This window comes from Trichomycterus rosablanca, chromosome 1 (assembly GCF_030014385.1).
Source record: "Trichomycterus rosablanca isolate fTriRos1 chromosome 1, fTriRos1.hap1, whole genome shotgun sequence".
NCBI classification, from domain to species: Eukaryota; Metazoa; Chordata; class Actinopteri; order Siluriformes; family Trichomycteridae; genus Trichomycterus; species Trichomycterus rosablanca.
Window position 1 is genome coordinate 57,676,421 of NC_085988.1, and position 12,674 is coordinate 57,689,094.

Genomic DNA, 12,674 nt, shown 5'->3' on the forward strand with positions numbered 1-12,674 from the left:
GCTGTGTGTGGGGTAGGGGGTTGAAGGGAATGGGTACACAAGACAACATGCTATGTTACATACTTTTTAAAGAGTCACAGCACGCCAACGCTTGAGTCCTTAAACTTGCTGTTTTATTTGTATGCTAGTAAGAAAAATAAGGACACTGACTTTTCAGCATTTACAGCATCTCTTAATTGAATCAGGGTGTTTTTGTAGTCTCCCTACAGCATAAAAGGCAAGTCCAGGTTCTTGTTGCCATGTCCAATATAGATGTATCCATGCTGAGGGCTCATGGGCATGTGGAAGAAGGTCAGACCAAGCCAGAGGAGACTTCGAATCACACATACTCTTTTGCCTTGCTCAAATTGTAGACTCCAGGATCCTGTTGATGGAGCACAGAGCTAATTAGCACAGTGTCACAGTCTGTGTTAATGAGGTGTATGAGTGGTAATATAGCCTAAATCTATCATTTTTCATGTTATATTTTATACAGTGGTAACTGATATATGATGTAGTACTTTTTGTAAAATAAAAGGGTAGAAGCCGTGTAGGGTAGGGCCAGAAACCACTGCTTGCATGAGAAACAGTCATACTACTGTGATGAATATAACCAGATGAGTCCAAGTTGCTTTTTTGGGTGCCAAAGACTAACAGGACCATTCAGATTGTTATTAGTGGAAGGTGCAAAAGCCAACATCTGTCATGGGAGTGCATCAGTCTCCACAGCACAAATGAGACAGAGGGGTGTATATTAGGATTAAAGTGAGATGTGCCTGGGTGGCGCAGCCAGTAAATTACGCTATCCTGTTGGATCCAGGGTTTAAATCCACTGCGGAGGCATGATTAGCTGTGTCTGAGGAGATAGGCTGAGGCACCACGATGGATTGGCATCCTCTCTGTGGTGTGTTTTTGCAATGCACCCAGTGATTTCAGGAAAGCCAGATTCATGGCAACCCAGACCAGATATACACACACACACACACACACACACATACACCGATCAGCCATAACATTAAAACCACCTCCTTGTTTGTACACTGTCCATTTTATCGGCTTCACTTACCATATAGAAGCACTTTGTAGTTCTACAATTACTTTCTTACAATTACTGTTAGCCCCCTTTCATGCTGTCCTTCAATGGTCAGGAGTCTCCCAGGACCACCACAGAGTAGGTATTATTGGGGTGGTGGATCATTCTCAGCACAGCAGTGACATGGTGGTGGTGTGTTAGTGTTTTGTGCTGGTATGAGTGGATCAGACACAGCAGCGCTGATGGAGTTTTGAAACACCTCACTCACTGCTGGACTGAGAATAGTCCACCAACCAAAAATATCCAGCCAATGAAGCTTAAAAGGTATATAGAGGAATATATGGACTACAGTCAGTAATTGTAGAACTACAAAGTGCTTCTATATGGTAAGTGGAGCTGATAAAATGGACAGTGAGTGTAGAAACAAGGAGGTGGTTTTAATGTTATGGCTGATCAGTGTATACATACACACAACTCCAAAATAAAAATAACAGTATGGAAAATGCAAAAAAAATGCAGTGTTTCTTACATTGACTTAGACTTTTGGCTGTTTTGGCTAGTCACCTTGTCTGGTTTTTAAACAGGTAATATCAACATGAGATAGTAATCATGATTTGTAACAAAAGCAGTATCCATGAAAGGCTGTGTTTGAGGAGCAAAGATGATTTTCAGTTTGTTAACAGATATGTCAGAACATTATTGAAATGTTTAAAAATAATGTTGCTTAGAAAAAGATTAGAAAGGATTTGCATATTTCTCCCTCTACAATGCATAATATTATTACATGATAATATTGATGCTAAAATAGCCTTCTTTTTTTTAGGACTGCATTCCACAAGATTTTTGAGTGTCTGAGGGATTTTGCACCCACTCATCAAAGAACAACAAAGGGCTTCCCCAAACCGTTGCCACAAAATTGGAAGCATTATACACCTGTTAGTGTAGTCAAAACACTTCAACTTAGTTATTACGAGAGGTGTCCATATACTTTTTCCCTTATAATATATACGTATTTCATCATATTTTAACTAATTTTAATTTGTTTTCATTTAAAAATGTGTTAATAACCTCTTAGGCCGCTCAGGTGGCACAGCGGTAAAAACACACGCTGGAACCAGAGCTAGGATCTCGAATACATCGTATAAAAACTCAGCTCTGCCTGCCGGCTAAGGCTGAGCGGCCACATGAACAAGATATGGGCGGGACTAAGCTGGATGGGGTCTCTCTCCCATGACTGGTGCAATTACGACCTCTGCTTATTGATTGATGGCACCTGCACAGAGATGAGAAAAGAGTGCTCTCAGGGTGTGTCTCTCCATACACAGTGCTGAGCTGCACTGCACTCGTCAAAGTGTAGGTGATAAGATGCATATGGCATGCTGCCCACGTGTTGGGCAATTGGACACGCTAAAAGGGAGAAAATACATAAACAAAAACAAAAAAAATATATATATATATATATAAAGAGTGCTACTGGTTATGCTGTATGTAAGGGCAAAAATACAAGAGATTAGAGGAATGCCATTTCCTTGTTTGACGGATCCTACTTTATGTCCTAATTGTGGAATGTTTAAAAGTGGTGTAACTTTTTACCTACATTTGGCATATTGTCCTAGAGTCATACTTTGTAAATGAGTCTGAAATTTGCTCCCAGTTGGACAAAGTATGGCTGAGTTATTATCCAAAGAAATTTAGAAGCTCCATCCAAAAAGTTGATTGAAATACTGTAGCTACACTCATTTAAAAAGTAATTATTTACGTGCACAGTCCATTTATCAATTCTAGATGACACTTATAATTATTAATTTATGATTGCTAATTCTAGAAGCAGTTTATTTTTTAAAACATTAAGCAATAGCAGGACAATGACAATCAACGGCATAGGATATTTTGGTGTTTTTTTTTTAAATATGTAGCGACCCCCACTGGTACATGACTAGTCCACATTGGCTACGCAGCAACATGTTGAATAAAGTGGCTGAACGTAAAAGTCCTACTTCCAAACCCATCAGTAATCAACAACTAATCAAACAAGAGAAAACAGAAAAGAAACAATATAAGCAAAGAAATAAACAAAACAGTAATTGAACTGGATGCATCTGGTTCAGGCTGCGTTTGTTCTCTAGCCTCCCTTCGATAGCTCAGTTGGTAGCGCGGAGGACTGTAGTGGACAGTGCTGGTCGAATCTGGCTCGAAGGAATTTGCTTTTCTCACATGACTAGTCCACACTGGCTACGCAGCAACATGTTGAATAAAGTGGCTGAACATAAAACTCTTACTTCCAAACCCTTTAGCATTCAACAACTAAACACTACACGATTTTTGCTCACCGACTGGTTGGCGCTAGATTTGCTGGTGTACGCTCGGCGATCAAAACTCGGCTCTCAATCGTTATGTGTGAACTGCTCAACAACTCGATCCGAGCGGCTCGCCGAGTACTCGGTGACTGAAGCTAAATATCTAGCTTGATAGATATCTGGATATGAGTCGGACGACTGGCAATGAGTGCGGCGTCGAACAGCCAATGACAACGCAAGATACCGGGTGAGGGGAAACGCAAGGGAGGAGTTGTGAAAAGGTGGGACAGGGGCAGGGGCAGACAAACAAGTTTTACAGTATTTCTGACCTTATTGTACTCTACAAAATATAACACTAATGCTGCATTACAAAAAATATTTATTAACCTCCAACTCGCTATAGAACAAACATCCCTGCTGGCCACATAGCCCAATCCATTCAGATTAATTTATTTTTCCTACTTGCTTTTACGCTGCACATCAGTGCAAAAACAACTTTGATCGCTCATGTACATGTTGATGTAAATTTTTGGACACGGTATTATTAAACCCCTCATCACTTCTCGCATTTGTTTTCGTGACAAAACGTAGTTTGGGAGACCAGAGAAGCTCGCCTGAGATTACACCATTGCATCCGACGCTTTGCATTGTGCTTGGTGATGTAAGGCTTGGACGCAGCTGCTCGGCCACGGAAATCCATTCCATGAAGCTCTACACACTGTTCTTGAGCTAATCTGAAGACCACATGAAGTTTGGAGGTCTGTAGCGATTGACTCTGCAGAAAGTTAGCGACCTCTGCGAACTATGCGCATCCGCTGACACCGCTCTGTCATTTTACGTGGCTACCACTTGGTGGCTGAGTTGCTGTCTTTCCCAATCTCTTCCACTTTGTTATAATACCACTGACAGTTGACTGTGGAATATTTGGTAGTGAGGAAATTTCACGACTGGACATGTTGCACAGGTGGAATTCACTAAGCTCCTGAGAACGACCCATTCTTTCACTAATGTTTGTACAAGCAGTCTGCATGCCTAGGTGCTTGGTTTTGTACACCTGTGGTCATGGAACATCTGAATTCAATGATTTGGATGGGCGAGTGAATACTTTTGGCAATAAAGTGTAGATCATGTAGTGTGAAACTCCCTCTCGCTGATCATTCGTGTAGTGTGAAAGCCACACTGACTTGAAATACTCCAGATTACAAGCGATCCATTTCTGTAATGTGAACTGTAAAGCAACCTGACAACTTGGTATATCAAGTAGTGTGAACTTGGCATAAATAAACAATATAATCAAAGAAATAAACAAAACAGTAATTGCACTGGGTGCATCTGGTTCAGGCTGCGTTTGTTTTCTAGCATCCCTTCGATAGCTCAGTTGGTAGAGCGGAGGACTGTAGTGGATAGTGCTGGCATCCTTAGGTCACTGGTTCGAATCCGGCTTGAAGGAATTAGCTTTTCTCACATGACTAGTCCACACTGGCTATGCAGCAACATGTTGAATAAAGTGGCTGAACATAAAACTCTTACTTCCAAACTCTTAAGCTAGGGCTGTCGCGCTAACCGCAATTTTGATATACCGCAGTATAGATCAGCCAACCGCAGGGCATGCCAAGCAACTGCAACACCGCAATGTTCAAATTTTTTCTTTGTTGTTGCAGGGTCCATCTTGTTTTATATGATTACATTCGGACGTAATAAATGTTAAATAAGTTCATAATGAAAATGAGCTAAGAGCGTCATTTTCCCGCAACCTGTTCGCATCCGTTGCTGCTGAGTGTCAGGCTTTGTGTTTTAAAATGGAAACAATGGCAACATTAATTATAGGCAAGTTTATTAATGATCAAATTGAGTTCACACTCAATAAAATACTTGTAATTTAGACTATATTCAAACAGCCTCGGCGTACTAAAACACTTAATGACGGTTAATATGGCATTGCAGCCTGCAGATATTCTCTTGCTGGCTTGCTGGAATGATTTAAATGTATTTTTTCGTTGAATAAAAATGTATTGAAATGAATAAACAACTTGAAATGTAGTATATATTGTTATGTTAATTACACCTACTAAATTGATAGTTAACAGTGGCGCGACAACCAGGCTAGATTTCCTCTGCTCTCTAAAGTCGCATGCAGGTACAGTACATGTGTATTAGTGCAGCGAGCACCATCAGAGAGAGTTTTAGTGCCGTCCGGGAACATCGCTACCCCACTCAGATCCTCTCTGAAACCACATCAGGTGAACATGTTGGTTTTTCTAGCGCGCATGATAACGCAGGTTTAAGGTCTTACAGACTTTATTCTTTATTCTATTTAAAATATTTAGCCTAAACACTTTTTTTCATTTCACAGTGTATATCAAGCCTAGGCTAGAAGCTAAATTTAAACCTTTTTTAATGGAGAAAAGAGGCGCATCCCTGCTCTGTTCTGTATTTAACAATAAACATGCATTTGATTTGTCTTAAAGCTGTCTCATCTTTGTCATTATAAGGCAAAAATATACTGAATCGTAGCCTAACAATAAAGCTTGTTTATATAGCTCTATGTATAGGGACCACAATGGAAATAAGTCTACGGATTTTTTGTGTTATCCCTGACTGTTTCAGTTTCTTATAAGAGGCATTGCATCTATTTAGAAAATGTGAAATGGTTCAATAAAATCAATCAATCAATCAATCTAAAATCCAGATAAATTAAGTAATTTTCAAAAAAAAAAAAATTGGCGATAATACCGCATACCGCGGTGTTGAGCCACGCTGAATACCGCAAAAGGAAATACTTTCACCGTGACAGCCCTACCTTTAGCATTCAACAACTAATCAAACAAGAGAGACCAGAAAAGAAACAATAAAAGCAAAGAAAAGATCAAAACAGTAATTGAACTTGGTGCCTCTGGTTCAGGTTGTTTTTTGACTTATGCCACCCTTCAGAAATTTAACTGGGTGTATCTGAGAAAAGCAAATTCCTTCGAGCCAGATTCGAACCAGCAACCTAAGGACACCAGCGTTATCCACTACAGTCCTCCGCTCTACTGAGCTATCAAAGGGAGAGGCAAGAGTATAAGCAACCTGAACCGATGCACCCAGTTCAATTACTGTTTTGTTCTTTTCTTTGCTTATATTATTTCTTTTCTGGTCTCTCTTGTTTGATTAGTTGTTGACTGCTGAAGGTACTGAACTGGATGCATCTGGTTCAGGCTGTTTTTTGACCTATGCCTCCCTTCGATAGCTCAGTTGTTAGAGCGGAGGGCTGTAGTGGTCAGTGCTGGCATCCTTAGGTAGCTGGTTCGAATCCCTTCAAGGAATTTGCTTTTCTCACATGACTAGTCCACACTGGCTACGCAGCAACATGTTGAATAAAGTCGCTGAACATAAAACTCTTACTTCCAAACCCTTCAACATTCAACAACTAATCAAACAAAAGAGACCAGAAAAGAAACAATGAAAGCAAAGAAAAGATCAAAACAGTAATTGAACTTGGTGCCTCTGGTTCAGGTTGTATTTTGACCTATGCCACCCTTCAGAAATTGAACTGGGTGCATGTGAGAAAAGCAAATTCCTTCGAGCCGGATTCGAACCAGCGACCTAAGGATTCCAGCACTATCCACTACAGTCCTCCGCTCTACCAACTGAGCTATCGAAGGGAGACGCAAGAGTACAAGCAACCGGAACTGATGCACCCAGTTCAATTACTGTTTTGTTCTTTTCTATTGTTTCTTTTCTGGTCTCTCTTGTTTGATTAGTTGTTGACTGCTGAAAGAACTGAACTGGATGCATCTGGTTCAGGCTGTTTTTTGATCTGTGCCTCCCTTCGATAGCTCAGTTGGTAGAGCGGAGGACTGTAGTGGATATCGCTGATATCCTGAGGTCGCTGGTTCGAATCCTGCTCGAAGGACTTTGCTTTTCTCACACGACTACTCCACATTTGCTACACAGCAACATGTTAAATAAACTGGCTGAACGTAAAACTCTTACTTTCAAACCCTTCAGCAATCAACAACTAATCAAACAAGAGAGACCAGAAAAGAAACAATATAAGCAAAGAAAGGTACAAAACAGTAATTGAACTGGATGCATCTGGTTCAAACTGTTTTTTGACCTGTGCCTCCCTTTGATAGCTCAGTTGGTAGAGCCGAGGACTGTAGTGGATAGTGCTGGCATCCTTAGGTCGCTGGTTCGAATCTGGCTCGAAGGAATTTGCTTATCTCACATGACTAGTCCACACTGGCTACGCAGCAACATGTTGAATAAAGTGGCTAAACATAAAATTTTTACTTCAAAACCCTTCAACATTCAACAACTAATCAAACAAGAGAGACCAGAAAAGAAACAATGAAAGCAAAGAAAAGATCAAAACAGTAATTGAACTTGGTGCCTCTGGTTCAGGTTGTATTTTGACCTATGCCACCCTTCAGAAATTGAACTGGGTGCATGTGAGAAAAGCAAATTCCTTCGAGCCGGATTCGAACCAGCGACCTAAGGATTCCAGCACTATCCACTACAGTCCTCCGCTCTACCAACTGAGCTATCGAAGGGAGACGCAAGAGTACAAGCAACCGGAACCGATGCACCCAGTTCAATTACTGTTTTGTTCTTTTCTATTGTTTCTTTTCTGGTCTCTCTTGTTTGATTAGTTGTTGACTGCTGAAAGAACTGAACTGGATGCATCTGGTTCAGGCTGTTTTTTTATCTGTGCCTCCCTTCGATAGCTCAGTTGGTAGAGCGGAGGACTGTAGTGGATATCGCTAATATCCTTAGGTCGCTGGTTTGAATCCTGCTCGAAGGAATTTGCTTTTCTCACACAACTAGTCCACACTGGCTACGCAGCAACATGTTGAATAAAGTGGCTGAACGTAAAACTCTTACTTACAAACCCTTCAGCAGTCAACAACTAATCAAACAAGAGAGACCAGAAAAGGAACAATATAAGCAAAGAAAAGAACAAAACAGTAATTGAACTGGGTGCATCTGGTTCAGGTTGCTGGTTCAGGTTCCTTGTACTCTTGCGTTTCCCTTTGATAGCTCAGTTGGTAGAGCCGAGAACTGTAGTGGATAGTGCTGGCATCCTTAGGTCGCTGGTTCGAATCCGGCTCGAAGGAATTTGCTTATCTCACATGACTAGTCCACACTGGCTACGCAGCAACATGTTGAATAAAGTGGCTGAACGTAAAACTCTTACTTACAAACACTTCAGCAGTCAACAACTAATCAAACAAGAGAGACCAGAAAAGGAACAATATAAGCAAAGAAAAGAACAAAACAGTAATTGAACTGGGTGCATCTGGTTCAGGTTGCTGCTTCAGGTTGCTTGTACTCTTGCGTCTCCCTTTGATAGCTCAGTTGGTAGAGCGGAGGACTGTAGTGGATAACGCTGATATCCTTAGGTCGCTGGTTCAAATTCGGCTCGAAGGACTTTGCTTTTCTCACACGACTACTCCACATTTGCTACGCAGCAACATGTTAAATAAACTGGCTGAACGTAAAACTCTTACTTTCAAACCCTTCAGCAATCAACAACTAATCAAACAAGAGAGACCAGAAAAGAAACAATATAAGCAAAGAAAGGTACAAAACAGTAATTGAACTGGATGCATCTGGTTCAAACTGTTTTTTGACCTGTGCCTCCCTTTGATAGCTCAGTTGGTAGAGCCGAGGACTGTAGTGGATAGTGCTGGCATCCTTAGGTCGCTGGTTCGAATCCGGCTCGAAGGAATTTGCTTATCTCACATGACTAGTCCACACTGGCTACGCAGCAACATGTTGAATAAAGTGGCTAAACATAAAATTTTTACTTCAAAACCCTTCAACATTCAACAACTAATCAAACAAGAGAGACCAGAACAGAAACAATGAAAGCAAAGAAAAGATCAAAACAGTAATTGAACTTGGTGCCTCTGGTTCAGGTTGTATTTTGACCTATGCCACTCTTCAGAAATTGAACTGGGTGCATGTGAGAAAAGCAAATTCCTTCGAGCCGGATTCGAACCAGCGACCTAAGGATTCCAGCACTATCCACTACAGTCCTCCGCTCTACCAACTGAGCTATCGAAGGGAGACGCAAGAGTACAAGCAACCGGAACCGATGCACCCAGTTCAATTACTGTTTTGTTCTTTTCTATTGTTTCTTTTCTGGTCTCTCTTGTTTGATTAGTTGTTGACTGCTGAAAGAACTGAACTGGATGCATCTGGTTCAGGCTGTTTTTTTATCTGTGCCTCCCTTCGATAGCTCAGTTGGTAGAGCGGAGGACTGTAGTGGATATCGCTAATATCCTTAGGTCGCTGGTTTGAATCCTGCTCGAAGGAATTTGCTTTTCTCACACAACTAGTCCACACTGGCTACGCAGCAACATGTTGAATAAAGTGGCTGAACGTAAAACTCTTACTTACAAACCCTTCAGCAGTCAACAACTAATCAAACAAGAGAGACCAGAAAAGGAACAATATAAGCAAAGAAAAGATAAAAACAGTAATTGAACTGGGTGCATCTGGTTCAGGTTGCTTGTACTCTTGTGTCTCCCTTCGATAGCTCAGTTGGTAGAGCGGAGGACTGTAGTGGATAGTGCTGGAATCCTTAGGTCGCTGGTTAGAATTCGGCTTGAAGGAATTTTCTTTTCTTACATGCACCCAGTTTAATTTCTGAAGGGTGACATAAGTCAAAAAACAACCTGAACCAGAGGCACCAAGTTCAATTATTGTTTTGATCTTTTCTTTGCTTTCAATGTTTCTTTTCTGGTCTCTCTTGTTTGATTAGTTGTTGAATGTTGAAGGGTTTTAAAGTAAAAATTTTATGTTCAGCCACTTTATTCAACATGTTGCTGCGTAGGATGCCAGCACTATCCACTACAGTCCTCCGCTCTACCAACTGAGCTATCAAAGGGAAACGCAAGAGTACAAGCAACCTGAACCAGATGCACCCAGTTCAATTACTGTTTTGTTCTTTTCTTTGATTATATTGTTCCTTTTCTGGTCTCTCTTGTTTGATTAGTTGTTGACTGCTGAAGGGTTTGTAAGTAAGAGTTTTACGTTCAGCCACTTTATTCAACATGTTGCTGCGTAGCCAGTGTGGACTAGTCGTGTGAGAAAAGCAAATTCCCTCGAGCAGGATTCGAACCAGCGACCTAAGGATATCAGCTTTATCCACTACAGTCCTCCGCTCTACCAACTGAGCTATCGAAGGGAGGCACAGATCAAAAAACAGTTTGAACCAGATGCATCCAGTTCAATTACTGTTTTGTACCTTTCTTTGCTTATATTGTTTCTTTTCTGGTCTCTCTTGTTTGATTAGTTGTTGATTGCTGAAGGGTTTGAAAGTAAGAGTTTTACGTTCAGCCAGTTTATTTAACATGTTGCTGCGTAGCAAATGTGAAGAGAGACCAGAAAATAAACAATGAAAGCAAAGAAAAGATCAAAACAGTAATTGAACTTGGTGCCTCTGGTTCAGGTTGTTTTTTGACCTATCTCTCCCTTCAATAGCTCAGTTGGTAGAGCGGAGGACTGTAGTGGTCAGTGCTGGCATGCTTAGGTCGCTGGTTTGAATCCGGCTCAAAGGAACTTGCTTTTCTCACATGACTAGTCCACACTGGCTACGCAGCAACATGTTGAATAAAGTCGCTGAACATAAAACTCTTACTTCCAAACCCTTCAGCAATCAACAACTAATCAAACAAGAGAGACCAGAAAAGAAGCAATAAAAGCAAAGAAAAGAACAAAACAGTAATTGAACTGGGTGCATCTGGTTCAGGTTGCTTGTACTCTTGCGTCTCCTTTCGATAGCTCAGGTGGTCGAGCCGAGTACTGTAGTGGTCAGTGCTGGCATCCTTAGGTAGCTGGTTTGAAGTTTGTTGGTTTGCTTTTCTCACATGTCTAGTCCACACTGGCTATGCAGCAACATGTTGAATAAAGTGGCTGAACGTAAAACTCTTACTTCCAAACCCTTCAACATTCAACAACTAATCAAACAAGAGAGACCAGAAAAGAAACAATGAAAGCAAAGAAAAGATAAAAACAGTAATTGAACTTGGTGCCTCTGGTTCAGGTTGTTGTTTGACTTATGCCACCCTTTAGAAATTGAACTGGGTGCATGTGAGAAAAGCAAATTCCTTCGAGCCGGATTCGAACCAGCGACCTAAGGATTCCAGCACTATCCACTACAGTCCTCCGCTCTACCAACTGAGCTATCAAAGGGAAAAGCAAGAGTAAAAGCAACCGGAACCGATGCACCCAGTTCAATTACTGTTTTGTACCTTTATTTGCTTATATTGTTTCTTTTCTGGTCTCTCTTGTTTGATTAGTTGTTGACTGCTGAAGGTACTGAACTGGATGCATCTAGTTCAGGCTGTTTTTGACCCATGCCACCCTTCGATAGCTCAGTTGGTAGAGCGGAGGACTGTAGTGGTCAGTGCTGGCATCTTTAGGTCGCTGGTTCGAATCCGGCTTGAAGGAATTTGCTTTTCTCACATGACTAGTCCACACTGGCTACGCAGCAACATGTTCAATAAAGTGGCTGAACATAAAACTCTTACTTCTAAACCCTTCAACATTCAACAACTAATCAAACAAGAGAGACCAGAAAAGAAACAATAAAAGCAAAGAAAAGATCAAAACAGTAATTGAACTTGGTGCCTCTGGTTCAGGTTGTTTTTTGACTTACGCCACCCTTCAGTCCTCCGCTCTACCAACTGAGCTATCAAAGGGAGACGCAAGAGTACAAGCAACCTGAACTGATGCACCCAGTTCAATTACTGTTTTGTTCTTTTCTTTGCTTATATTGTTTCTTTTCTGGTCTCTCTTGTTTGATTAGTTGTTGACTGCTGAAGGTACTGAACTGGATGCATCTGGTTCAGGCTGTTTTTTGACCTATGCCATCCTTTGATAGCTCAGTTGGTAGAGCGGAGGACTGTAGTGGATAGTGCTGGCATCCTTAGGTTGCTGGTTCGAATCCGGCTCGAAAGAATTTGCTTTTCTCATATGACTAGTCCACACTGGCTACGCAGCAACATGTTGAATAAAGTCGCTGAACATAAAACTTTTACTTCCAAACCCTTTAGCATTCAACAACTAATCAAACAAGAGAGACCAGAAAAGGAACAATATAAGCAAAGAAAGGAACAAAACAGTAATTGAACTGGGTGCATCTGGTTAGGGTTGTAAAGTAGCAAAGTAAAAAGAACCTTTCATGCTGCAAACACTGCTATTTTTTTTGCATGCTGTAGCGCCACCTAGCATTGCAATCGCACCATATTTTGCCATAGTCTACAAACCTCTTATGGTATGTGCTTTTGACGTTTGGTGATGATTGGTGCAATGCTTTGAGTTAGAGCAGTATACACCGTTCAGCTATAAAATGAAAACCACCTTGTTTCTAC

The 12,674-nt window shown here is 41.1% G+C and overlaps 1 protein-coding gene and 16 non-coding genes across 17 annotated transcripts in view; 11 read left to right on the forward strand and 6 right to left on the reverse strand.

Annotated features, from left to right (window-relative positions):
* Positions 1 to 91: 91 nt before the first annotated feature.
* Positions 92 to 12,674, reverse strand: part of rsph9 (radial spoke head component 9) — a 32,831-nt gene continuing 20,248 nt past the window's right edge. The window contains exon 5 of the mRNA XM_062994680.1: positions 92 to 364. Within this exon, the coding sequence (XP_062850750.1) occupies positions 204 to 364 (161 nt within the window). The 3' untranslated portion in view covers positions 92 to 203. The remainder of the gene's footprint in view (positions 365 to 12,674) is intronic.
* On the forward strand, positions 4,673 to 4,759 carry trnay-gua (transfer RNA tyrosine (anticodon GUA)). Its single transcript is given in 2 exon segments — positions 4,673 to 4,709; positions 4,724 to 4,759. It is a non-coding gene; the product is annotated as a tRNA-Tyr (tRNA).
* Positions 6,867 to 6,953, reverse strand: trnay-gua (transfer RNA tyrosine (anticodon GUA)). The gene is given in 2 exon segments: positions 6,867 to 6,902; positions 6,917 to 6,953. It is a non-coding gene; the product is annotated as a tRNA-Tyr (tRNA).
* On the forward strand, positions 7,118 to 7,204 carry trnay-gua (transfer RNA tyrosine (anticodon GUA)). The gene is given in 2 exon segments: positions 7,118 to 7,154; positions 7,169 to 7,204. It is a non-coding gene; the product is annotated as a tRNA-Tyr (tRNA).
* trnay-gua (transfer RNA tyrosine (anticodon GUA)) lies at positions 7,418 to 7,504 on the forward strand. Its single transcript is given in 2 exon segments — positions 7,418 to 7,454; positions 7,469 to 7,504. It is a non-coding gene; the product is annotated as a tRNA-Tyr (tRNA).
* Positions 7,758 to 7,844, reverse strand: trnay-gua (transfer RNA tyrosine (anticodon GUA)). The gene is given in 2 exon segments: positions 7,758 to 7,793; positions 7,808 to 7,844. It is a non-coding gene; the product is annotated as a tRNA-Tyr (tRNA).
* On the forward strand, positions 8,009 to 8,095 carry trnay-gua (transfer RNA tyrosine (anticodon GUA)). The gene is given in 2 exon segments: positions 8,009 to 8,045; positions 8,060 to 8,095. It is a non-coding gene; the product is annotated as a tRNA-Tyr (tRNA).
* trnay-gua (transfer RNA tyrosine (anticodon GUA)) lies at positions 8,322 to 8,408 on the forward strand. Its single transcript is given in 2 exon segments — positions 8,322 to 8,358; positions 8,373 to 8,408. It is a non-coding gene; the product is annotated as a tRNA-Tyr (tRNA).
* On the forward strand, positions 8,635 to 8,721 carry trnay-gua (transfer RNA tyrosine (anticodon GUA)). The gene is given in 2 exon segments: positions 8,635 to 8,671; positions 8,686 to 8,721. It is a non-coding gene; the product is annotated as a tRNA-Tyr (tRNA).
* trnay-gua (transfer RNA tyrosine (anticodon GUA)) lies at positions 8,935 to 9,021 on the forward strand. Its single transcript is given in 2 exon segments — positions 8,935 to 8,971; positions 8,986 to 9,021. It is a non-coding gene; the product is annotated as a tRNA-Tyr (tRNA).
* trnay-gua (transfer RNA tyrosine (anticodon GUA)) lies at positions 9,275 to 9,361 on the reverse strand. Its single transcript is given in 2 exon segments — positions 9,275 to 9,310; positions 9,325 to 9,361. It is a non-coding gene; the product is annotated as a tRNA-Tyr (tRNA).
* trnay-gua (transfer RNA tyrosine (anticodon GUA)) lies at positions 9,526 to 9,612 on the forward strand. The gene is given in 2 exon segments: positions 9,526 to 9,562; positions 9,577 to 9,612. It is a non-coding gene; the product is annotated as a tRNA-Tyr (tRNA).
* On the forward strand, positions 9,826 to 9,912 carry trnay-gua (transfer RNA tyrosine (anticodon GUA)). The gene is given in 2 exon segments: positions 9,826 to 9,862; positions 9,877 to 9,912. It is a non-coding gene; the product is annotated as a tRNA-Tyr (tRNA).
* On the reverse strand, positions 10,400 to 10,486 carry trnay-gua (transfer RNA tyrosine (anticodon GUA)). Its single transcript is given in 2 exon segments — positions 10,400 to 10,435; positions 10,450 to 10,486. It is a non-coding gene; the product is annotated as a tRNA-Tyr (tRNA).
* Positions 11,407 to 11,493, reverse strand: trnay-gua (transfer RNA tyrosine (anticodon GUA)). The gene is given in 2 exon segments: positions 11,407 to 11,442; positions 11,457 to 11,493. It is a non-coding gene; the product is annotated as a tRNA-Tyr (tRNA).
* Positions 11,665 to 11,751, forward strand: trnay-gua (transfer RNA tyrosine (anticodon GUA)). Its single transcript is given in 2 exon segments — positions 11,665 to 11,701; positions 11,716 to 11,751. It is a non-coding gene; the product is annotated as a tRNA-Tyr (tRNA).
* On the forward strand, positions 12,175 to 12,261 carry trnay-gua (transfer RNA tyrosine (anticodon GUA)). The gene is given in 2 exon segments: positions 12,175 to 12,211; positions 12,226 to 12,261. It is a non-coding gene; the product is annotated as a tRNA-Tyr (tRNA).